This window comes from Balaenoptera musculus, chromosome 5, assembly GCF_009873245.2.
Source record: "Balaenoptera musculus isolate JJ_BM4_2016_0621 chromosome 5, mBalMus1.pri.v3, whole genome shotgun sequence".
NCBI lineage: Eukaryota > Metazoa > Chordata > Mammalia > Artiodactyla > Balaenopteridae > Balaenoptera > Balaenoptera musculus.
The window spans coordinates 104,407,176-104,433,141 of NC_045789.1; the positions used below are offsets into that span (position 1 = coordinate 104,407,176).

Here is a 25,966-nt window from a genome sequence, read left to right on the forward strand (position 1 = left end):
CCCAGGAAAGAATAAATTGTGCATGTGTGTTTGCACAGCAGACTCAATCTGTCTTTTGTCTGGGGCTTGGCAGCGTCTGCCCTGTAAGTATTCCTTCTACGGACTAAAAGTTGAGCAGCTTTAATCTGGGAAAATGTTGCTGGAGTGTACCTGCCTCTGCAAGCACAGAGAGTGAGTGCAGTGCATACCTGCTCGCAGAGCACACTGGGCCCGGCAGCCCTGAGCCTCTGGCGCACTTTGAGCAGCCCCTCTCCTGCTCGGCCTCTTGGACACTTTGGTTTCCTCTGCTGAATTATAAAGGCAGTAGTGCTGCCCATCAGCCTCAAGGGATGGGATGAAGATGGAATAAGTAACACAGTCAACTTGTATGAATTTAGGTCCCCTGGAAGCTGACCTTGAGATCAGGACCTGCATGAAGCAGGTTGTTTGGGAGGTGATCCCAAGTAGGGGAGTGGGGAAATGAAACAGGGAGGGGAGGACAGACATGAGAGGGTACAGTGTATAAACAAGAAACTGTGGCTGAACCCCCGGGGAAATTCTGGGAGCCAGGGTAGGACCCTTACCTGAGAGCATCCCACCCAGTGGCCTGGAAGGTGGGGGTATTTATCCACCAAGTCCCTTCCATCAGTGCTGGAGGATGGCTTCCAGGAAGGGTCAGTTCCTTTTCTTTCCAGCCTGCTGTGCAGGTGACAAGGTGGGGGGGGAGTGGGCACAGGAGGCCAGAAGAGCCTTGAGCAGGGAAATGTACGCTGCAGCTGGAAGGCTGGCCAGTGTGCCCCCTGGGGTGGCAAGGACAAGGGATGTGGGTAGGGCACCAGCAGTGTCTGTTATGGGGCTGTCGTAGGGCTTTATAGGCTATTAATTGATATACAGCTACAAAATGAGGGCAGGGGTCATGGTGGGTCCTGTACACACATGGGTGTAGACATCAGGGACTAGGTCTGCCTGCCTGAAGCAAAGACCCGACCACAGTGGCTTCACCACGTAACAAAAGGTCCAGCAGTGAGCAGCAGGGACAGGGACAGGGACAGCAGCTACCCAGAGGGGCCCAGGCACCTCTTTCTACTCAGTTCCCTCCAGCATTGGCTCTTGTGCGTATATCCATTGCCCCCAGGGTAGCTCTCCAGCCTCCAGCATTGCTTCTGCACTCCAGGCATGGTGGGGGCAAAGGGAAGGGCAAAAGGGAGGCTCCAGCTGGTCAGCCTCTTTTTACAAAGAGCTTCCAGAAAGGCCCACTTTCTAGAAGAGTTTCCAGAAAGCAACTTCCACTTGTATCTCGGGGACCAAGATGGCGACATTTGGCCAAGACAGCTGCAAGGGAGGCTGGGAAATGTATTTTAGGTGAAAACAGGACCGCCCAGAGCAAAGCTGGTTTGGGTTAGTGAGGAAAAAGGAGTTGGAGAAGAAATGGGAGGGCAGAGGGCAAGCCCCAGTGGACACCATTTCTAGAGGAGGAAGCCAGCTTGTTGTGACCCTGTGGGGGTCTGTGTGCAGTCTGGCCGGCGTCCTGTGGAGGAGCCCAGCGTCTCTCTGCTCAGCAGATGATGATGGAGTGTCTCCGAGCCTGTTTATGGCAGCATTCAGCTGGGGTGATAGCCGCTACTCTAGCGCTGTTGAAAGCCTGCTCTGTACCTGGCGCTTTGTACACGTTTCACTTAATGCACCCAATGCCCTTGCAAGGCAGCTCTGCTTGAGCCACTTACTTACTGATGGAAAGACAGGAGCCCAGTAATTGGCCCGAGATGAGATGCTCTTGGCAAGGGGGCCAGATTTGGTTTCCATCACAACTGTATCCTATGGAAATTCAGCGCTTTGCTTTAACCGCATGGGCCTACAGGACTGGTAGCTGCTTTGCAGGAAGAAGGTCATCTGTCTCTTTCCAAACCAACTCAGTCGCTCCCTCCCTACAGTCACCCTGTCCCACATTTACCTACAGCTCAAAGCCACACTCCCTGAATCTTGCTGAATAAGAACACCCAGATGATCCAGATTAGACCATCAAGAGGACTGCCAGATTTAGCAAATAAAAATACAGGACACTAGTTAAATTTGAATTCAGATAAACAATGACTTTTAGTATATGTCCCATGCAATATTGAGGACATACTGAAAAATCGTTCAAAAAATTTTAACTGGACACTCCATATTTTATCTGACAGCCCTAACACGAATGCCTTGCTGGCTGTGTAACTCACCAAGCTCAGCCCCTTTCATTTTATGGGCAGGAGAACATGTGGCTTTCTCCCAGGAGGATGCATGGCACATTGGTGGTGGCGCCTGAACTATATCCAGGTCCCAGGATCTGAGGCCCTGACTTTTTCACCAAAACAAGAGAAGCAGGCAATAGCAGGTCCTAAGAGAGGCAGGGTGGGCCTCCTCGGGTGCAGGTGGAAACTTTACCCATGGATGGTGGGCAAGGTTGATTCTAGCCTCAGCCCTGCTTCCAAAACCCTGCGGGGCCTGGAGCCCATCCTTTCATTTCTGTTTCCCCACTTGCTGCAAGGGAGCTGGACTAGCCTGGGTCTAACACTTCAAGTCTGAATGCCCAAACATACCCTGACGTATATTATCTCCACGTAGCAGCTGTGGGATTCTGAGCAAGGCATTTCCTCCTGGAGCCTCAGTTTTCTGCTCTGTAAAATGGGGATGTCAACACCTGGTGGGGTCACTGCCAGGACCAAGGAGCTGTGCCTTATAAGGCACCCTGCACAGGGCCTGCAAGCTGCAGGGGCTCTGGACGTGGATGTGGCTGTTGTCCCTGACAACCGCTCTGCCAGGATCCGTCCTGGGACTCATGGTGACAATAAGACCTTGATCGACCACCTGACAGGTGCTGAGTGTGTCGCCTGTCTCATGCTCGTCCCCACGGCCGAGACTCTTTGCTGAAGTGACTCCATTCACCAGGCACCATGGGGTCTGGCTTGGGTTTAGGTTTCTCACGCCCCTCCAGGGCGCTGGCAGTGCAGGACCCCATGCCACTGTCCTAGGTGGGATGCGGGGCTGGGGTGGGGGATGATGCTATTGGGGTAGTCCTGATGCAGAGAGGTCCAGATGCAGGAGCTCAGTGGTGCCTCCTTCTAGGTGCCCCGCCCTCCTCAACCCAAGTCTTGGCCCAGAAATCTGACTCCCTCCAGATCCAGTCACTGAGGCCCTCCAGGAGGGGTGCCTCCACAGCTCCGGGCCCAGCCTCTGCATGAAGTACCCCAGGGAAACCAAATCACTGGGGGTGATGGGGCTCACGACGAGACCACGGTGCCCTCGGACTGCAGGAGCGACAACTGTACTGGGTATGCCCCCTGGCCAGCAGAGCTGAAACGTGATTATCTGAGCTGGACTTGCGTTCAAGGAGGCACAGAAAGAAATAGAATTGATGTGTGACCCAACACACACAAATAGAATTAAAACCAAACCCATGCAAAACAATAGTCACTCTACTTCAGGGGTACACTCTGACACTTTGTCTTCTTTTCTATTTCATATTTTAAAACTGTTGGGCACAGCCCACCAAATTGATTTCAGGACTTCCTAATAGGTCACGGCTACAGTTAAATGAATCTTTCTTGGGCATCCTCACTGCAGGCCCCTTAGGTATGATTACCGGAATCTATGACTGAGCAGGTTGGAGTTCTGGCCTGAACTCTTTCCTCTGTTCACTCTGGGAGGCAAGAAACCTGGGCTGGGCATCTAGCTCTGCCTGCCTGCAGGGACGGGCTGTGGTGGGTGAGACACTGAGGACTCTGAGAGTAGAGGTGGTTGATAATCCTCCTGCTGTAGAATGAAGGAGAATGTACAGCTGAGCTGTTAGGAGCACTGGCTCTGGAGCCAGCCTGGGTGTGCAGACACTGCCACTTGCTAGCTGTGTGACCCTGGGTAAGTCACTTTACCTTCAGGACGCTCAGTTTCCCCGTCTGTAAAATGGGGATGATAGCAGGACCTCATCGGATCGTTGTGAGGATTACATGGGTTCCTACACCAGGTCTGGCGTGTGGGGGGTTCAGTAAATATTAGCCAGGGTGGTCATCATGGCTGGCTTCACAGGTGTGCAACCTCTCAAGTCTCACGGATTCCCACTCTCAGAAGGACTTCGTTTAATGCTTTGCTGTTGCCATCTTGAAAGTCTTAGTAATTTTTCTCTGAACTTGTGCTCTGTAATTGACGTCTGACAGGACAACAGAGTATGCACGTGGGATGTGCCAGGTTGCAGTGCACACAGGCGCAGTGGGCAGTGCTCCAAGCAGCTAGCTTGGTTGCTGGGCTACGCAGACACACATATGCCTGGGGTGGCCTGGGGCACTGTGGGGTCCTGGATAGGGGGTGGCCGGGGCTGGGACCTAGGCCTGGGTTGCTGGTGGTGATGGTGGCAGCAGTGAGAGACACTAGGAGAGATGAGGCACTCCATCCCTGGAGCCTGTCCTGGGGGGACCTACATAAATATTAACTCTCGGGCCTGAGGGCCAGGGTAGGAACTGCAGGGGCTCAGGCAGTAAATTATTACAGAATTGAAGTGCACACATGGACATTGCAATACAGCATGCCAGGAGTTATTAGAACTCTTCAGTGAACTTAGAATCTCTTGTTTTGAAAGCTATTGTAATGCTACAAATATCCAAAGGCTTATAAATAGAAATTAAATGTAAAGATTGTCACATTTGATGGTAAAAAACATTATATCCATATCAAGCTTTGATGAACCAATGATTAAAGAGGAAGACAATTTTAAAATAAATTTCCCTTGTAATTCAAGGTATAGTGAAAGAATGCATAAATAGGTGATTGAACTATATACAAGTCATGAAGCCACTTTTGGTTTCTGGTATAACCTACAAAGTTACAGGAAATGTCAGACAGTAAACATTAAAATATCATTGTATACATTGATACATTTACAATGTATCATTGTATATATTTACATGTAAAACTAAATTCAGGCTTACATGAAACGGATTTGTATGAAGAGTTAAATCTTTTTAGAAAAAAACGTTCTGCGAGAATCATCAGCTCTAGATGTACTAGAATTTGTATTTCAAAATAATTTATCAGAAATGTATCCCTATGTGATCACAGCTTGTAAAATACTCTTAACAGCTCCAATAATGGTTGTATCAGCAGAAAGTTCCTTCTCAAAATGAAAAATTATCAAAAATGTTTTGTGATCGTGCATTTGTCAAGAGCAACGGATGTCACTTTCCATTATATCGATTGAAAATGAGTTGCTAAAAGTATAAATTTTGATGAACCTAATACACAAATTTGCACAGAAGCAGCCAGGAAAATCTTATCACCAAGCTATCATGTTAATAAGATATTATTTGTTGTATTATATAAATTATGACACCGAAAGTTTATTTTTACAATTTGTAAAAGTGTATGTTGTTACTCATCTGTCACTATTGTTCCTATGATATTGTGTGCATAATAAAATAGTCTAAAGGGAAATACTTTATATTTAATTCTTTTAACTGCACTTTTTCCCTGTTTTTGAAACAAGGGGCCCCACATTTTTATTTTCCACTGGGCCCCACATATTATGTAGCCAAGTGATGGGAATGCAGGTGAAAAGCACTGTATAAACTGTAGTAAAACCAGAATTTAAAATGCATTTAGTTGACCCACTTAAATTTGGTGTGTTTTATTCATGTCATTTTTTTTTTTCTTTTTTCTGGTAATCTTTTTAACTGAATTACTAACCTGATGGAGAGTTCTACTCCTATTTAGAGACTTATACTATCTTATCTTTCTGTCATTAGGTTCATTTAATTTTTTATGATGCTTAGTTTGTATTATGACAGTAAATCCAACCTGATGGAGAATTCTACTCCTATTTAGAGACTTATACTATCTTATCTTTCTGTCATTAGGTTCATTTAATTTTTTATGATGCTTAGTTTGTATTATGACAGTAAATCCAACCTGATGGAGTTCTTTAAACTTTCCTAGGGTATTTATAAATTTACTTTGTTCTTGAAATACATAAATACTAACAAGGCATTCTATTTTATATTATTTTTATTAAATTAACTTTGGAATAAAAAGTCATAGGAAACATCTGTAGTGAAATCATATATTTATTAACTCCTTGGTTCTGTGTAGTCTCCACATATTTGTACCTTTTTTCTCTCATGTAAGAGAATCCATTAAAAGAAGCAGGCAGGTGATGGCAAATCAACTTTTTAATGAAGTTCTAATCCTGCTAATTCCACTTTCATTTTGTTTGGATCATGGCGAGTAAGTACTTTAGGTCCCAGAATGCCAATAATTAGAGCTCCATTTGGAGCTGTGATCAAGATGGCTAGAAAAGCTATTGTCATCACATCCTTCGAATACGGTTCCAAATGGGGTGCACTGATTTTTGCTCTTTCTAGAGCCAGAGGACCTAATACAGCCTACATTTAGAGGAGAAAAAGATGAGGCATAAAGAAAAATGTTAAATGGAGTTAACATATAATAAAAGTAAATAGCCCTGTTAAAACAAATAACACCTAGCACTAGACTACTAGAAAAGAGACAAGACAAAGTGTTGAGGAATTTTCATAAATTACTCATCAATCCTATGTTCTTCCTAGCAAATATATCTGGAAGGAGAGTGAAAAAGTGACAAACCAGTGTGCAGACATTTGGGGGCTGTTTTTGTTTTCTTGTCATCTCAGCTTTCCCCTGTTTAAATATATTTTTTGAGTGCTCACATTATTTTCAGAACCTTAGGCGTTCACCTGAAACCAGAGCTTTGCATATTTGCCTTTACCATGTACCACTAGGTTCCTGGCTACAATGAGACAACACAAAATGCTAAGGTTTCTTATGGTTCTTTAGGATTTTGTTGTCTGTCTTCTTGTTCTTACTACTGGGAGGCAGTGTGATACAGTAAAACTGACAAGAGGTTTGGAATCTATCCACTGGGCACTGAGAGGTTACAAAGTAACTTGCCTAAGGTTATAGGCAAGTAATATGGTATTCAAAATAGGCAGCCTGGTCCCAAGGACCTGCTTTTCTAACCATGACATATAGAGAGTTTTGTTGCATGGAAACTCACAAGCTTCTGTTTTGGAATAACAATGGAGAAAATCTCAGGATATCAAGACATTATGTTGCCAGGTTAAACAGTCTGACAATAAGTAGCAATACCTTATCACTGAATCAGAGAGCAAAACTACAAGGTCTCGCTTTTCTCTCTCTCATTCATTCATCATTCATTCTTGTAGGCATGCGATGCTTATTTATTGTGTACCTCCTGCATGTTAGGCACTGTGTTAAGTGCTAGGGAAAAAGAATAACAGAAAAAACAAGCACTGTTCCTATCCTTCCTATATAATCTAGTGGAGAGATTCAGTCATCAATCAAATAGTCATACAAATTAAATATATAATTAAAAATAATATATGTGCATTCATGTATGGTAGAGTGGGTGGCAGGCATAGGAAAGATATATTTTAAAAAGAATCAACATGTCTCTAGTTTAAAATCATAACACTTAGCTCTACAATATTCAGCAAAATGTAAAAATTCCAATTTTCAGATATACTCTTTTTTTATATAATAAAAAAAAAGGTGTTTTTTTTTGGAGATTTAAACAATGTTTTAAATATAATGCAAATCTGCCACCTCACACTCTGATACCTAAAGGAAAAGCGCTCCTCAGATCATCCTGCAGCCCCACAACTAGCCCCTCCCTGTGCACAAAGTTGCTGCTCCCTCCCCCCCACCCCCAAGTTCATTCACTTTCAGGGGCTTCTCATGTGATTTTGGACTCACAAATAAGTTGTAAAAGTAATACAAAGACTTTCTATATACCCTTCATCCAGATTTCCCAAATGTTAACTCTTGTATGACCACAGTACAATAACCAAAAATCAGAAAATTAATACTGATATAATATATATTATATATATACACACACACATACACTAATCTAGAGACCTCATTCAAATTTCAACAACTGTCCAACTAATGTCCTTTTTTTTGGACCAGGAGCCAATGCCTGAACTAAATCCACTGCATTTAGTAAATGTTTCCTTGGTCTCCTTTTATGGGAGACAGATCCTTAGTCTGTCTTTGTCTTACATGACCTTGACACTTTTGAAGAGTACTGGTCAATTAGTTTGCACACTGTCTCTCACTTTGCTTTTGTCTAATGTTTTCTCATGATAAGATTGACGTTATGTGTGTTTGGCAGGAACACCCAGAAGTAATGCTGTGCCCTTTTCAGCGCATTCAGATATACTCTTATTTTATGTCTTGGGAAAATAGGAAAATGTTTTTGTAAGTTTAGGAAGTATTTGTCATTAAAAGCACAATTTTCAATTTCAGAAAAATTGCTTTTAAAACTGAGTTTCTTAAAGATTACATTAATTTTAATGAGTAGTGATGATCAATCAAGCATTTTAAAAGTAAGATTAATGGCCCATATTTTGTGACTGGATGTTTTTTTCATTTAGAATTTTTTTTAAAAATCAACATTAAAATAATTAGAATGACTTAATATGTTCTTACTTGGACTGTAGCTTTGGGCATCCACGATAAAGCAATAAATATTTTCTCCTTAAAATTAAAACCAGCAAAAGACATCAATACAAATGTAAAAGAAATTCGAACCAATAATGCCAAACTCAGTGTAGCAACACAAATGCCTACAACAGATAAAAACAAGCATAAATAACACAATATTTGGGAACTAGTGGTTCTTTATGCCTAGAGATAGATATGATTTGTAAATGGGTTGAAAGCATTTTAGGGCTAGTGTCTCTGTATATCTTTATTTTTTTAAGTAAAAACAATAATCATAAAAATACAAATATGATTGAGGCTTCTATGTAAAGTGCAAGAGATAATATGATGGTGGAGGTATGATGAAAAATAAGATAAATTACATTTACTTAATTCTGAGCTAACAGACGTTGAACTTTTACTATAAATGAAAGTATTCAAAAGGTGCTAATGGTATCCAATATTTCCCCTCAGAAAAATTTCTAATCTCCATTTCCTCAGATCACTCAGGGAAGATATTCAGGGTTGTCTTTGGTTACAAAGAGCGTACAGGATAAAGGAAGAACAAATGTATGTTACAACATGTGCTTCTGAAGAAGGTCCTTGTAGCATTCAAAGACATGTTGTAAATAAAAATAAAAATTATTCAAAGTTTTCTTAAATATTTTCAAATCTTATATTTTTGTGCCTCTGATCATTCTTACCAATAGCATTTGATTTAAGAGATGTGACAGATACTTCCGCTCCAACCAAACCGAAAAGAAGAGGTTGAAAAATATTCCATGCAGTTCCAATAATTTTTTGGACTCTAATCTGTAGAAAAGGGTAATAAATTTTCAGTTATTGTGACACATATAAGTATTTGCATTTCAGAAGTTTAAAGTCTCTCAACATTTAATAAACTTAAGATATTTTATTTGTAGAAGAAATGTTAAAACAATAAAAATTAAATGAGTATGTTAATTCTTTTACACAAACACTTAGAATTTGATTAAAAGAAATCTACAAAGCAATAAAATAAAAATATTATTTGATAATTCTGTCATGGAACAAGTAAGGTCTTTGAAGTTCCACACATGTTCTGATGGTACAGTAAGAGTTCTATATTTTGTTTGTAAGGCAACTGAACAGAGATAGAACTACATCATGCCTGATGAGAACATACTCAAGATCATTCAGACATTTCAGCTCTCAAAAATGAGTTGGGGGGACTTCCCTGGTGGCGCAGTGGTTAGGAATATGCCTGCCAATGCAGGGGACGCAGGTTCGAGCCCTGGTCTGGGAAGATCCCACATACCGAGGAGCAACTACGCCCGTGCGCCACGGCTGCTGAGCCTGCGCTCTAGAGCCTGCGAGTCACGGCTCCTGAAGCCCGTGCTCCACAACTACTGAAGTCCATGCACCGAGAGCCCGTGCTCCGCAACAAGAGAAGCCACCACAATGAGAAACCCGCGCACCGCAAAGAAGAGTAGTCCCCGCTCACTGCAACTAGAGAAAGCCCGCGTGTAGCAACGAAGACCCAACGCAGCCAAAAATAAAAAAATAAATAAATACATTTATTTAAAAAAAAAAATGAGTTGGGAAGACCTCCACTAAAAATTATCTTGGGACCAAATCCCATGAAAGTGAATCCTGATAGGTCCTAAACAACTAGGAAAAAAATTCTGGTAATCTGTTAGGCCTGCTTCCAAAAGGACCCATATTGAAAACATCAAAGTTATTTTCTCCTTAAAACCAAACCAGAACATTTAATAGATTCTAACTTGGTTGCCTGCCTGGCTTCCCTTTCCGGGAATGAACCCCCCCAGTGCTGCTTCCACAATTACATGGTTATAGGAAATGCGCCTAGTGACATCACAGTACTCTGGCTCTTTTCCAGGAATTTGGATGAAGAGATTTTAGTCTCAGTCTGGGTTTATCTTTTTTTACAGGTGGAGATACATAAAACTTTAATATCCTTTGTTTGAGGCATAAACTGTCTTCATAACTACTGCCCTTACGACTAGGTTTTCTGGTTGTCGTTTATAAAAGTAAGTTTAAAAAAGGAAGTAACAAAGGAAAACCAATATTACTCTTTCTTCTTTGTAGCACATTATCTTATTTGTTACTTTTAATCTTTAAAATCTATTTATTCTTTACTTTTTGATTTCCTTTATCATGTAAAAAAAACTAGTAGTTTTCATTTATTTGTAATTTATTATTAGTGATTTAATTTCTCTTACAATTATGAATTTCTCAGAATACTAAACAAAATGCCCATATGATTTTTGGATAGGGAAGTTCTCAAGCTCATTCTAAAATTTATCTAACAAAGAATATGGGCAGGAACAGCCAAGAAATAATTTAAAAATAGGTATAATAAGAAGGAATCTTCTATATTAGATTTTGAGACATAAAACTACAGTGATTTAAAGTATAGTGGTATTGGCATACAAATAGATAAGTTTAAATAGATTCCAGAAGTAAATTTATATATATATATATACATATATATATATATACATATGAGTTTAGCACATGTTAAAAGAGACACTTAAGTCATTGAATAATTAATGGATTAATCAATAAATACTTTGGCAAAAATAGATTATACAATTCATATGCATATATATATGTATGTATATATATGTATGTCTATGAATACATATATATAAACACACACATGTACATCCTTACCTCACATCATTCACAAAAATAGATTCCAGATGGATTAAAGAACTAAATGCAAAATAAAACAAACTACCAAAGTATTAGATAATATATAAGATGTTATAATGTTTATAATCTCATAATCTTGGGTGAAAAAATCTTTCTTAAACAAGATGCAGAACCCAAAACCAAAAAGGAAAAACTGACAGATTTGACTATAGGAAATTTTACTGCCATACAAAAGACATCAAAAACAAAGTTGAAGATAAGCAAAAATTACACGTAACATGTAGATAACAAAGAATTAGTAGCCCTAACATATAAAGAAAGTCTATAAATTAGGAACAAAAAGGCTAATAAACCAATTAAAAAATGGGCAAAGAATATGAATAAGTAGTTATAAAAGAACATATGAATAGAAGCTTACTCCACTACTAATCAGAGAAATATAAATAAAGAATAACAATGTAATATAGTTTCTTACCCATCAGATTGTTAAAAAAAAAAAAAAGAACAATTGATAATACCCAAGATTGTTGATGGGTTTAGGTGTTAGGGACTCTCCTACACCGTTGGTAGTAAACAGTGTAAATAAAATCCTTTTAAGGGATAATTTGGCAGTACCCATCAAAATAGAAATGTACAATTTCTAAATCCAGCCATTCCACTTCTAGAAATCTATTCCTTCAGAAGTACTCATACATTTGCAAAACCGCACAGGAATAGGATTGTTCATGGAAGTACTGTTTGTAATAACAAAACATGAAAGTGATCTAAATGTCTACAGATAGAGGAGTGATTAGAGGAAATGATCTGGGAAGGAGATTTGATATTTGGCAATGGTGGGGGAAAGGGAGTCTTTTACATTGTATTCCATATGTGGGCCTTCTTACTGTTTTATTTATTTATTTATTTATTTATTTATTTATGTTTATAAATTTATTTATTTATGTTTGGCTGCATTGGGTCTTCCTTGCTGCGCGTGGGATTTCTTTTAGTTGAGGTGAGCGGGGGCTACTCTTCGTTGCGGTGCGCGGGCTTCTCATTGCGGTGGCTTCTCCTGTTGCGGAGCACAGGCTCTAGGTGCGTGGGCTTCAGTAGTTGTGGCATGCAGGCTCAGTAGTTGTGGCTCGCGGGCTCTAGAGCGCAGGGTCAGTAGTTGTGGTGCACGGGCTTTGTTGCTCCACGGCATGTGGGATCTTCCCAGACCAGGGCTCGAATCCATGTCCCCTGCATTAACAGACGGATTCTTAACCACTGCGCCACCAAAGAAGTTCCCTTCTTATTCTTTTAATATTTATGAGCATATTTGCATGTATTAATTGTATAACTAAAATTTTAATAAATAAAATAATTAAATCAATAAAAGTTATATAATCATATTGCATTAAACTTGGGAAAAAGAGAGAGGCCTGATGTGATAACTCAACTTCTGACTGCATTTTAGTCCTTCTTCTAAATATTTTATTTCCTTGACTGATTCATTCACTTCCTTGAAGATACAAACTTATGGAACATCTTCCAACTAGAGTGCGATTTCCTAAGATATCCATTATAGATGTAAAAAAAATGCAGTTATTTTATCTTTTAAAAAATGGTGTATTAAAAATATTCACCTTTTCTTTGGACCAACTTGTCCCTGCAACGAAACTCAATACTAGTGTGCATAATCCTCCAGCTGCATGCAAACCAATGCGATGGCTGCCTAAGACAGCAGAAACACACATACTCAAAATAAGAAATGCTCTCTTCACTGCAAGTTTTCCCTAGAATTTGATAGATATTTGGAAATTAATTTATGTTAAATATATAATACAATTATCATATTATCTATCATTTATTATTGACCCTTTGATACCATGTCTTCATATGTTGTATCAAATAATGTCTAAAATTTTGACTTTCTCACCACATATTTTAGCAAACTAGGTATCAAGTGACAAAATTTGCAATTACTGAATTTCATCTTCTGCCATATCTCTGATACTAACGTCAGTAAAATGGTTATAATACTTTAACTGTAAGAGAAGAAGGAAAGAAAAGAGACCCATATAACCTGTAGTTCCATATAACATATCCAAAGAATTCTTAAAAATAAATGTCTGAATATCTTTTTAGCTAAGACAATAATTGCAGGGAAATTAAGATGGAAGTTACAGAAATCTAAGAGTAATGGCATATCCTTTAGGGCAGGAAAGGGTTAAGTTTGATAGTGTTTCCTTGGTCAAAGGGAGAGGGAGTGAATTTAAGTCAGAAAATATGCAGAGATAAATGGGAATATATTTCTCCAAAAATGTTCAACGTAAAGTTTGAGGGAAAAAGATTTTTTAAAAAATGTCAGGAGTCAACAGGGAATTTAATGAAGAAAGGAGTGGGATGGAATGGAGAAGGTACTCTGAATTAAGTACATTTTTCTGATATTCCTTATTTGCCTAATCAGGAAGCCGGGACTTCAGTTAGGGCCACTGACCTGGATCAATCACAACTGTGCTCAGTTTTAAGCAGAGTAGGCATTGGAGGCCTCTTTTGGAGAAAGAGAACTAAATATTAAATTTATTATTTCATAGATCTTCTAAAAGTTCAAATTTTTGAAAGAAATGTCTTTTGAAAGAAATACTGTACTTCCAAACAATAGATTATTTTTTATTTACCTGATCTCTACTTGGAAAATATCGAGTAAACATTCCCAAAACAATTCCTACCAGCACACCAACAAGTACATCCCGAAAAGCAGACAGGAGGTTGCTAAGTACACCACCTGTAAGGGCACACAATAAGAAAAACATTTCATACAGAAGTGTTTTCACATACCCAACACATTGGAAAATCAAATGTAGGTGATTCATAAAGAAAGGTATGTATCATAGAATAAATATACAAAAATGGACCTTTAATGTTCAAACACATGAAAACATATGCACATCTACTTGATAAATTGAATATGTACTCTCCAATGATTTAATACATATACACAACTCAGAAATGTTCATTGAATAAATAGGCCAGAAAACAAAGCAGTAATAAGCCACAATGTGCTCCCCTTACACACCCAACCTAAAAGACCAGGTGAGGTAGAAGAATGCACAGAGACTGGCAAAGGAGAACCTCTGGCACCTAGCACATGGTTGGTAATGTTTACCTCTGATATTCTATAATGATAAACAAATGATTTAAACATAAAAAGGACAATTTAATAACAACATAAAAAAAAGATTTAACCCAGGGTCAATCCTAGGAATATTCAAGGATCAACTGATTTTTCAATATAATGTCTCATGGATACATGTAGTATATTGTAATATGTTTTAAAAAATATCCAGAGTCACACAAAAAAGTTCAGCTATGCTCTGTGTATTCAACTCAATAAGGTATGTAAATATACATATTTTAGAACTATTTTCCCATTAAAAATAATAGAAGTGGAGGGTGACAACAGTAGAAGGTAGAATGGGAACCCCAGAACCTTGATCCCCTACAGAGACACCCATTTAACAACAATATACAGTCCAAAAGGCTTTCTGCTCATTTTAAAAATTACAGCAAGAGAAAAGCAACACATCATATATAAGAGAGCGTCCATAAAATTATCAGAGGCTTACATAGCAGGAACCTTATAAGAAGGTAGGATTATATATTCAAAATGTTGAAAGAAAAAAAATGCCACCCAAGAATACTATCCCACAAAATTGTCCTTCAAAGTGAAGGCAAAATTAAGACTTCCTCAGATAAACAAGGCTGATGGAGTTCATCACCACTAGACCTGCCTAACAAGAAATGTTAAAGGGAATCCTTCAAGTGGAAATAAAAGGATGTTAGACAGCAACACAAAAGCATTAAATATAAACCTCCAGTAAAGGTAAATAGATGAATTCAGAATCCTGTAATACCTTAATGGTGCTAAGGAAATCACTTTTAATTCTGTTTTGGAATTTAAGATAAAAGCACAAAAGATAACTATAAAACTATGTTAATGGATACATAATATAAAAAATGTAATTTGTGACACTGATAACATAAAGTGAGGAGGCTGAGAGGTAAAGGAGTAGAGGAGTAGAGCTTTTGTATGCAATTGAAGTTGTTATCATTTTAAAACAGATTGCTGTAACTTTAAGGATGGAAAAAGATATTCCATGCAAATGGTACCCCAAAGAGAACAGGGGTGGTCATACTTATATCAGACAAATAGACTTTAGGTCAAATACTGTCACAAGAGGTAAAGAAGGACATTACATAATGGTAAAAGGGCCAATTGACCTGGAAGGTAAGGTTAGATCTCAATATCTACTATATTCCAAAATATAGATGCTTTGAAGATCTAATGCGTAAAATAAAACTTTAAAAGTCCTTAAAATTTTAAGAGACAGTTTACATAGTTATGTGGTGGAAGAGGATTTTTAAGCATGTACCTGCTTGGTTTCCACTTTTTCGGTCCTCCTCAAATTAGGTTTGGTCTCCTGTAGCATGTTCCCCTAGCATCTTATGCTATGTAATATTTATTACATCTGTAATTATTTGTTTCATATAAACCCCTTGAGACCATTGGCCACATGGTCTTCTCTGTCTGCTGTGTCGGGAGGCAGGATAGAATAGTAGTTAAAAGTGTGGGTCTGGGGTCAGACTGCTACGTTTACATCTTGGTTCCCCTACTTATTAGATCTGTGACTTTGAGCACATAACCTCTGTTCCTTAGTTTCCTTATCTGCAAAATGAGCATAGCACTATTGTGACTATTGAGTCAAAACATCTACAGAACTTACAGCAAGTACAAAGCAATTACTCAATAAAAACTAATATTGTTGTTCACTGCTGATCCTCAGTGTTTGATACAGTAGCTGGTACAATGGAAGAGGAGCACAAAAAATATTTTTTGAAAGAATGACTGATACCAGTCATGAAGGAAAAGATGGCCAGATATGACAATAAAAAATTTAGGACTTCTGAATGGCAGAAAAGAGATAAAGTTAAAAGTCAAATTACAAGAACCATAGGATATAAAACAAATGGTTATCATTCTTAATTTTGTGCAGAATCTTAACAAATCAAAAGAACAAATGATGAACATACCTATAGGATATAGACAAAATATTTCAAGAAAAGCAATCTATTAAACATTCCAAAATGCTAATGGCCAATAAACACGAACATTTGTTTAACATCACTAGTATTCAAAGTACTTCATTTAAAGAGACCTCACTCTTCACCTGTCAAATTAGCTAAGCTAAAAAGGACTAGTAAATACCTAATTTTGAAGAAGGTGAAGAGAAAGTGGCATGCTTGTGCACCCTGGTAGGACAAGATATTGTGGCAATATATTTCAAAAATCTTAGAATGTTATATACTTTTTAACTCAATAATTTCTCTTTTAAGATTAAGAAAATATTGGGACTTCCTTGGTGGTGCAGTGGTTAAGAATCTGCCCGCCAATGCAGGGGACACGCGTTCAGTCCCTGGTCCGGGAAGATCCCACATGCCGCGGAGCAACTAAGCACGTGTGCCACAACTACTGAGCCTGCGAGCCACAACTACTGAAGCCCGCGTGCCTAGAGCCCATGCTCTGCAACAACAGAAGTCACCTCAATGAGAAGCCCACGCACCGCAATGAAGAGTAGCCCCTGCTCACCACAACTAGAGAAAAGCTTGCGTGCAAAAACAACCCGACGCAGGAAAAAATAAAACATTTTTTTAAAGTATTAAAAAAGATTAAGAAAATATTAAGATTAGGTACAACTATTTAGCTGTAAGATGTTCAACCAAGCATTATTTTAATAGTAAATATTGGTGTCAACTTCAATTTTCAACATGTTAAGTAATCATGATGCAGCCAATCGAATACTATGCAACCATTACAAATGTCATAAAAATGTTTACTGAAAAGGACCATGTTTGCAATACACAGGTAACTGCAAAACAACTCAGGTTATAAGAAAGTATGGTTAATATTCAATAATTTTATAAGAATATTGGGAGGGAGAGAAAGAGCTAGAGATAGATGGGGATGGGGGAGAAAAGGAGAAGTCTGGGTGAATTTACATCAAAAGATTCACAATTATTATTCCTGGGGGTATAACTATTACAGACTTTATTTTTACCTTTTCCCTTTTTTCCTTCTTATTCATTTATATCTTATGATTTTAAGAGAAACTATATATATAACTTTTCAACTTTAAAATGTTTTCGTGCTTTAATAATACAGAATATTGAACTTCGAACACTGTAAGATAATTAATGCATTATTAAATGTGGAATGTTTACTTTCACAATTTCTGCCAAGTGACATTCAAGACCAAATATCACCTTGGGATTTAGAATTGGTGCAGGATCTTGTCCTATCACTGCCAAAAAGACACACACTTGTCCACACTCTATATATTTAAGTTGGCTTAGTAACGGAACAACCAGTTATTTATAATGATGGCCAGAAAGGTACATCTCCAAAATATCTATTTGATATATTAGTAGTACTAATAATATTTCTGCCTAAATTTTTCTATTGAAAACTGCGATAAAATTCCAAAGCAGCAAGAGCAGATAAATGGTAATAATATGGGTTATCAAATTAATTGGAATATTTGGTTATTAAAAGGAAATCATTTGTGTTAAGTAGTGGTATCTTAACCCATTGAAATTCCTTCTCTGGTCTAGAATGAGCTGTCTATGAAGAATAAAAAGATGTTACATAGAAAAGTCTTCATTAATAAATGCAGAGGCAAAGCCACAAAGTTTGTTTAAAGAATAAAAAAAGTAATGAATTATACGGTAGCTGTTGTATTTTTTTGTTTACCTGAGGAGAAGACTATGCTCAAGCATGTATTGAATCCAGTGATAGCCACAATGTCATCCAAACTGCTGGCAGCTATTAATAAGGTTGGAATGCCTTTCTCAACACCATATCCCTTTTCTTGCAAATGTAGCATGGAAGGGACAACAACAGCAGGAGAGACTGCACCGACTACAAAACTGAGAGAAAAATCTTTGAAAACCAACTTAAAAACATCCTTTTAACGGAAGTGTTTTATAGTAAATTGTACAACAAATATATTAACCTTTACAATGACTTTTTTATTGGAGTATAATTGCTTTACAATGTTGTGTTAGTTTCTGCTGTACAGCGAAGTGAATCAGCTATATGTATACATATATTCCCTCCCTCTTGGACCTCCCTCACCCTGCTTCCCACCCATCTAGGTCATCACAGAGCACCGAGCTGAGCTCCCTGTGCTACACAGCAGGTTCCCACTAGCTACCTATTTTACACATGGTAGTGTATATATGTCAATCCTAATATCCCAATTCGTCCCACCCTCCCTTTCCCCCTCTGTGTCCACATGTCTGTTCTCTACATCTGTGTCTCTATTCCTACCCTGGAAATAGGTTCATCTGTACCATTTTTCTAGATCCTACATATATGTGTTAATATACGATATTTGTTTTTCTCTTTCTGACTTACTTCACTCTGTATGACAGACTCTAGGTTCATCCACATCTCTACAAATGACCCAGTTTCATTCCTTTATATGGCTGAGTAATATTCCATTATATATATGTACCACATCTTCTCTTTACAATGACTTTGAATGTAAAAATTCTGCTTTTGAGTGAATGTCATTTAATGGTGGTAAAAATGTTCACATATTCTTTACTGCTGGTTAAAACTCTATAGAAATTTCATTCAAGATGTTCGGTCAAGCACAAATTGCAGCCTTTACCTCCATCTCAAAACCATTTGAAATGAAGACATGAAAATAATAGGAGAGGGAGGAACTAAGATGGCGGAGTAGAAGGACATGCTCTCACTCCCTCTTGTGAGAACACCAGAATCACAACTAGCTGCTGGACAATCATCGACAGGAAGACACTGGAACTAACCAAAAAAGGTACCCCACATCCAAAGACAAAGGAGAAGCCACAATGAGACGGTAGGAGGGGTGCAATCACAGTAAAATCAAATCCCATAACTGCTGGGTGGGTGACTCACAGACTGGAGAACACTTATACCACAGAAGTCCACCCACTGGAGTGAAGGTTCTGAGCCCCACGTCAGGCTTCCCAACCTGGGGGTCTGGCAACGAGAGGAGGAATTCCTAGAGAATCAGACTTTGAAGCCTAGTGGGATTTGATTGTAGGACTTCCACAGGACTGGGGGAAACAGAGACTCCACTCTTGGAGGGCACACACAAAGTAGTGTGTGCACTGGGACTCAGGGGAAGGACTAGTGACCCCAGGGGAGACTGAACCAGACCTACCTGCTGGTGTTGGGGGGTCTCCTGCAGAGGCAGGGGGTGGCTGTGGCTCACTGTGGGGACAAGGACACTGGCAGCAGAAGTTCTGGGAAGTACTCCTTGGTGTGAGCCCTCCCAGAGTCTGTCATTAGCCCCACCAAAGATCCCAGGTAGGCTCCAGTGTTGGGTTGCCTCTGGCCAAACAACCAACAGGGAGGGAACCCAGCCCCACCCATCAGCAGTCAAGCAGATTAAAGTTTTCCTGAGCTCTGCCCACCAGAGCAACAGTCAGCTCTACGCACCACCAGTCCCTCCCATCAGGAAACTTACACAAGCCTCTTAGATAGCCTCATCCACCAGAGGGCAGACAGCAGAAGCAAGAAGAACTATAATCCTGCAGCCTGTGGAACAAAAACCACATTCACAGAAAGATAGACAAGATGAAAAGGCAGAGGGCTGTGTACCAGATGAAGGAACAAGATAAAACCCCAGAAAAACAACTAAATGAAGTGGAGATAGGCAACCTTCCAGAAAAAGAATTCAGAATAATGATAGTGAAGTTGATCCAGGACCTCGGAAAAAGAATGGAGGCAAAGATCGAGAAGATGCAAGAAATGTTTAACAAAGACCTAGAAGAATTAAAGAACAAACAAACAGAGATGAACAATACAATAACTGAAATGAAAACTACACTAGAAGGAATCAATAGCAGAATAACTGAGGAAGAAGAACGGATAAGTGACCTGGAAGACAGAATGGTGGAATTCACTGCTGCGGAACATAATAAAGAAAAAAGAATGAAAAGAAATGAAGACAGCCTAAGAGACCTCTGGGACAACATTAAACACAACAACATTCGCATTATAGGGGTCCCAGAAGGAGAAGAGAGAGAGAAAGGACCAGAGAAAATATTTGAAGAGATTATAGTCGAAAATTTCCCTAACACGGGAAAGGAAATAGCCACCCAATAGCTGTCCAGGAAGCGCAGCGAGTCCCATATAGGATAAACCCAAGGAGAAACATGCCGAGACACATAGTAATCAAAATGGCAAAAATTAAAGACAAAGAAAAATTATTGAAAGCAGCAAGGGAAAAACGACAAATAACATAGAAGGGAACTCCCATAAGGTTAACAGCTAATTTCTCAGCAGAAACTCTACAAGCCAGAAGGGACTGGCATGATATACTTAAAGTGATGAAAGGGAAGAAACTACAACCAAGATTACTCTACCTGGCAAGGATCTCATTCAGATTCAATGGAGAAATCAAAAGCTTTACAGACAAGCAAAAGCTAAGAGAAGTCAGCACCACCAAACCAGCTCTACAACAAATGATAAGGAACTTCTCTAAATGGGAAACACAAGAAAAGAAAAGGACCTACAAAACAAACCCAAAACAATTAAGAAAATGGTCATAGGAACATACATATCGATAATTACCTTATACGTGAATGGATTAAATGCTCCAACCAAAAGACACAGGCTTGCTGAATGGATACAAAAACAAGACCCATCTATATGCTGTCTACAAGAGACCCACTTGAGACCTAGGGACACATACAGACTGAAAATGAGGGGATGGAAAAAGATATTAGATGTAAATGGAAATCAAAAGAAAGCTGGAGTAGCAATACTCATAACAGATAAAATAGACTTTAAAATAAAGAATGTTACAAGAGACAAGGAAGGACACTACATAATGATCAAGGGATCAATCCAAGAAGAAGATATAACAATTATAAAGATATATGCACCCAACATACGAGCACCTCAATACATAAGGCAACTGCTAACAGCTATAAAAGAGGAAATCCACAGTAACACAATAATAGTGGGGGACTTTAACACCTCACTTACATAAATGGACAGATCATCCAAAATGAAAATAAATAAGGAAACAGAAGCTTTAAATGACACAATAGACCAGATAGATATAATTGATATTTATAGGACATTCCATCCAAAAACAGCAGATTACACTTTCTTCTCAAGTGCGCACGGAACATTCTCCAGGATAGGTCACATCTTGGGTCACAATCAAGCCTCAGTAAATTTAAGAAAATTGAAATCATATCAAGCATCTTTTCTGACCACAACGCTATGAGGTTAGAAATGAATTACATGGAAAAAAATGTAAAAAAACACAAACACATAGAGGCTAAACAATACGTTACTAAATAACCAAGAGATCACTGAAGAAATCAAAGAGGAAATCAAAAAATACCTAGAGACAAATGACAATGAAAACACGATGATCCAAAACCTATGGGATGCAGCAAAAGCACTTCTAAGTGGGAAGTTTATACCTATACAAGCCTACTTCAAGAAACAAGAAAAATCTCAAATGAACAATCTAACCTTACACCTGAAGGAACTAGAGAAAGAAGAACAAACAAAACCCAAAGTTAGCAGAAGGAAAGAAATCATAAAGATCAGAGCAGAAATAAATGAAATAGAAACAAAGAAAACAATAGCAAAGATCAATAAAACTAAAAGCTGGTTCTTTGAGAAGATAAACAAAATTGATAAATCATTAGCCAGACTCATCAAGAAAAAGAGGGAGAGGACCCAAATCAATAAAATTAGAAATGAAAAAGGAGAAGTTACAACAGACACCACAGAAATACAAAGCATCCTAAGAGACTACTACAAGCAACTCTATGCCAATAAAATGGACAACCTGGAAGAAATGGGCAAATTCTTAGAAAGATATAACCTTCCAAGACTGAACCAGGAAGAAATACAAAATGTGAACAGACCAATCACAAGTAATGAAATTGAAACTGTGATTAAAAATATTCCAACAAACAAAAGTCCAGGACCAGATGGCTTCACAGGTGAATTCTATCATACATTTAGAGAAGAGCTAACACCCATCCTTCTCAAACTCTTCCAAAAAATTGCAGAGGAAGGAACACTCCCAAACTCATTCTATAAGGCCACCATCACCTGATACCAAAACCAGACAAAGATACTACAAAAAAAGAAAATTACAGACCAATATCACTGATGAATATAGATGCAAAAATCCTCAGCGGAATACTAGCAAACAGAATCCAACAACACATTAAAAGGATCATACACCATGATCAAGTGGGATTTATCCCAGGGATGCAAGGATTCTTCAATATACACAAATCAATCAGTGTGATACACCATATTAACAAATTGAAGAATAAAAACCATATGATCATCTCAATAGATGCAGAAAAAGCTTTTGACAAAATTCAACACCCATTTATGATAAAAAAAAAAACCCTCCAGAAAGTGGGCATAGAGGGAACCTACCTCAACATAATAAAGGCCATATACCACAAACCCACAGCAAACATCATTCTCAATGGTGAAAAACTGAAAGCATTTCCTCTAAGATCAGGAACAAGACAAGGATGTCCACTCTCACCACTATTATTCAACATAGTTTTGGAAGTCCTAGCCACGGCAATCAGAGAAGAAAAAGAAATAAAAAGAATACAAATTGGAAAAGAAGAAGTGAAACTGTCAGTGTTTGCAGATGACATGATACTATACATAGAGAATCCTAAAGATGCCACCAGAATACTACTAGAGCTAATCAATGAATTTGGTAAAGTTGCAGGATACAAAATTAATGCACAGGAATCTCTTGCATTCCTATACACTAATGATGAAAAATCTGAAAGAGAAATTAAGGAAACACTCCCATTTACCACTGCAACAAAAAGAATAAAATACCTAGGAATAAACCTACCTAGGGAGACAAAAGACCTGTATGCAGAAAACTATAAGACACTGATGAAAGAAATTAAAGACGATACCAACAGATGGAGAGATATACCATGTTCTTGGATTGGAAGAATCAATATTGTGAAAATGACTATACTACCCAAAGCAATCTACAGATTCAATGCAATCCCTATCAAATTACCAATGGCATTTTTTACGGAACTAGAACAAATCATCTTAAAATTTGTATGGAGATACAAAAGACCCCGAATAGCCAAAGCAGTCTTGAGGGAAAAAAAATGGAGCTGGAGAAATCAGACTCCCTGACTTCAGACTATACTACAAAGCTATAGTAATCAAGACAATATGGTACTGGCACAAAAACAGAAACATAGATCAATGGAACAAGATAGAAAGCCCAGAGATAAACCCACGCACCTATGGTCAACTAATCTACGACAAAGGAGGCAAGGATATACAATGGAGAAAAGACAGTCTCTTCAATAAGTGGTGCTGGGAAAACTGGACAGCTACATGTAAAAGAATGAAATTAGAACACTCCCTAACACCATACACAAAAATAAACTCAAAATGGATTAGAGACCTAAATGTAAGACCAGACACTATAAAACTCTTAGCGGAAAACATAGGAAGTAAACTCTTTGACGTAAATCACAGCAAGATCTTTTTTGATCCACCTCCTAGAGTAATGGAAATAAAAACAAAAATAAACAAATGGGACCTAATGAAACTTAAAAGCTTTTGCACGCAAAGCAAACTACAAACAAGACGAAAAGACAACCCTCAGAATGGGAGACAATATTTGCAAATGAATGAACGTACAAAGGATTAATCTCCAAAATATATAAACAGCTCATGCACCTCAATATTAAAGAAACAAAGAACCCAATCCAAAAATGGTCAGAAGACCTAAATAGACAGTTCTCCAAAGAAGACATACAAATGGCCAAGAAGCACATGAAAAGCTGCTCAACATCACTAATTATTAGAGAAATGCAAATCAAAACTACAATGAGGTATCACCTCACACCAGTTAGAATAGGCATCATCAGAAAATCTACAAACAACAAATGCTGGAGAAGGTGTGGAGAAAAGAGAACCCTCTTGCACTGTTGGTGGGAATGTAAATTGATACAGCCACTATGGAGAACAGTATGGAGGTTCCTTAAAAAACTAAAAATAGAATTACCATACAACCCAGCAATCCCACTACTGGGCATATACCCAGAGAAAACCGTAATTCAAAAAGACACATGCACCCCAATGTTCATTGCAGCACTATTTACAATAGCCAGGTCATGGAAGCAACCTAAATGCCCATCGACAGATGAACGGATAAAGAAGATGTGGTATATATATATATACAATGGAATATTACTCAGCCATAAAAAGGAACGAAATTGGGTCATTTGTTGAGACGTGTATGGGTCTAGAGAGTGTCATACAGAGTGAAGTAAGTCAGAAAGAGAAAAACAAATATCGTATATTAACACATGTATGTGGAACCTAGAAAAATGGTACTGATGAACCGGTTTGCAGGGCAGAAGTTGAGACACAGATGTAGAGAACAAACGTATGGACACCAAGTGGGGAAAGCCTCGGGGGGGGGGTGGGAAAAAAAAATTCAAACTACCTCCTCATCCTCCTCTAAGTAAACGTGGACTACTATTTAAGATTCAAAATTCTTTCCTATTTAATTTCATCATTTTTAATCTTTAATTATTAGAATTGTGATATTTAATACAATTTTGAAATTCAAACAAACAAAAAAAACCCAGCATGTATGATATAACCCTAATTTTATTAAATATTTATTATTAAAAAAAGAAGAAAAGAAAATAATAGGAAAATCCATAACCTAGCTAGAACACAAAAGGGGAATCCTCAATGGACAAGAAACTAAGTGTATACAGGAAGATTAGAGACAGACAGTTTAGGATTGAAAAAGGAAACCATGAGCCAAAAAGCATATAAGATTGCTACAAAAGATATGGTGTACTTTTAAAAATGTCCCAAGCCCAGAAATGGCAGATGCTGGGAGTAGGTGGCACCTCTGAGGAAATCAAATGGTAATTACTTAGAGCACCGCCATAAGAATGGCCAGTCAGATGTAGTCTCCACACCATCCCTACCTCTTGAACAAGTCAGTAAGGAAGACATCTGCCCAAAAGAAGGAACAATGAGTGTGGGCACCTAAGTCACAAAGGCAAATGAGAAAATTTCTGGGGTGGTTGATGACACCCCTGAGGAATGGGGACATTCCTGCTCAGAATACCTTCTGTTCGTATATCCCATCCAGAACCTTGCCTTGTCTCTTCCACATTCACCTTCTAAATGCTGCAGTAGTGATGCACGTGGTCCCCACCAGAACCCATTTGCCGGGCCAGTGTACATGTGCCCCAGCTGCTGCTTGTCGCCTGCTAACCACTGACAACTGCAGCTTTCTGGGAGCCTTGCCCTGATAACAAGAGCTTACCTGTGGATGCTAAGGAGGTTCACCACTTCCCCCTTCCAGACAGCTCCTGCCAATGACTGACTGATGTGAGGGTCTAACAGTTTAGCTCCTTTGCCTCTGGCTGTACAACCTCTCTGTGCACTTTATAATCAAGATTTCCCTAGGGACTCAAGAAGAACCTAGAATTCTCTGAAAACACATATTTGCCCAGTTCAGTGGTTCCTGAACTTTACTGCACATTGGAACCACCTATTTATCTGTTGCTGCTTAACAATCATGCCCAAACTTAGAAGCTTAAAACAACACACAATCTCACTTCTGTGGGTCAGGAGTCTGGGTATGGCTTAGATGTATGCCTCTTCCTACTCAAGGTCTCTCATGAGGTGGATGGGAGAAGATCTGCTTTCAAGTTTACTCACATGGCCGTTGATAGGTTC

The 25,966-nt window shown here is 38.7% G+C and overlaps 1 protein-coding gene across 1 annotated transcript in view; it reads right to left on the reverse strand.

Annotated features, from left to right (window-relative positions):
- Positions 1-6,152: 6,152 nt before the first annotated feature.
- SLC9B1 (solute carrier family 9 member B1) overlaps positions 6,153-25,966 on the reverse strand; it is a 66,770-nt gene continuing 46,956 nt past the window's right edge. Inside the window, exons 8-13 of the mRNA XM_036853069.1 lie at positions 17,912-18,087; positions 13,782-13,888; positions 12,747-12,896; positions 9,186-9,294; positions 8,488-8,624; positions 6,153-6,383 (exon numbers count right to left, since the gene is read on the reverse strand). Of these exons, the coding sequence (XP_036708964.1) occupies positions 6,171-6,383; positions 8,488-8,624; positions 9,186-9,294; positions 12,747-12,896; positions 13,782-13,888; positions 17,912-18,087 (892 nt within the window). The 3' untranslated portion in view covers positions 6,153-6,170. The remainder of the gene's footprint in view (positions 6,384-8,487; positions 8,625-9,185; positions 9,295-12,746; positions 12,897-13,781; positions 13,889-17,911; positions 18,088-25,966) is intronic.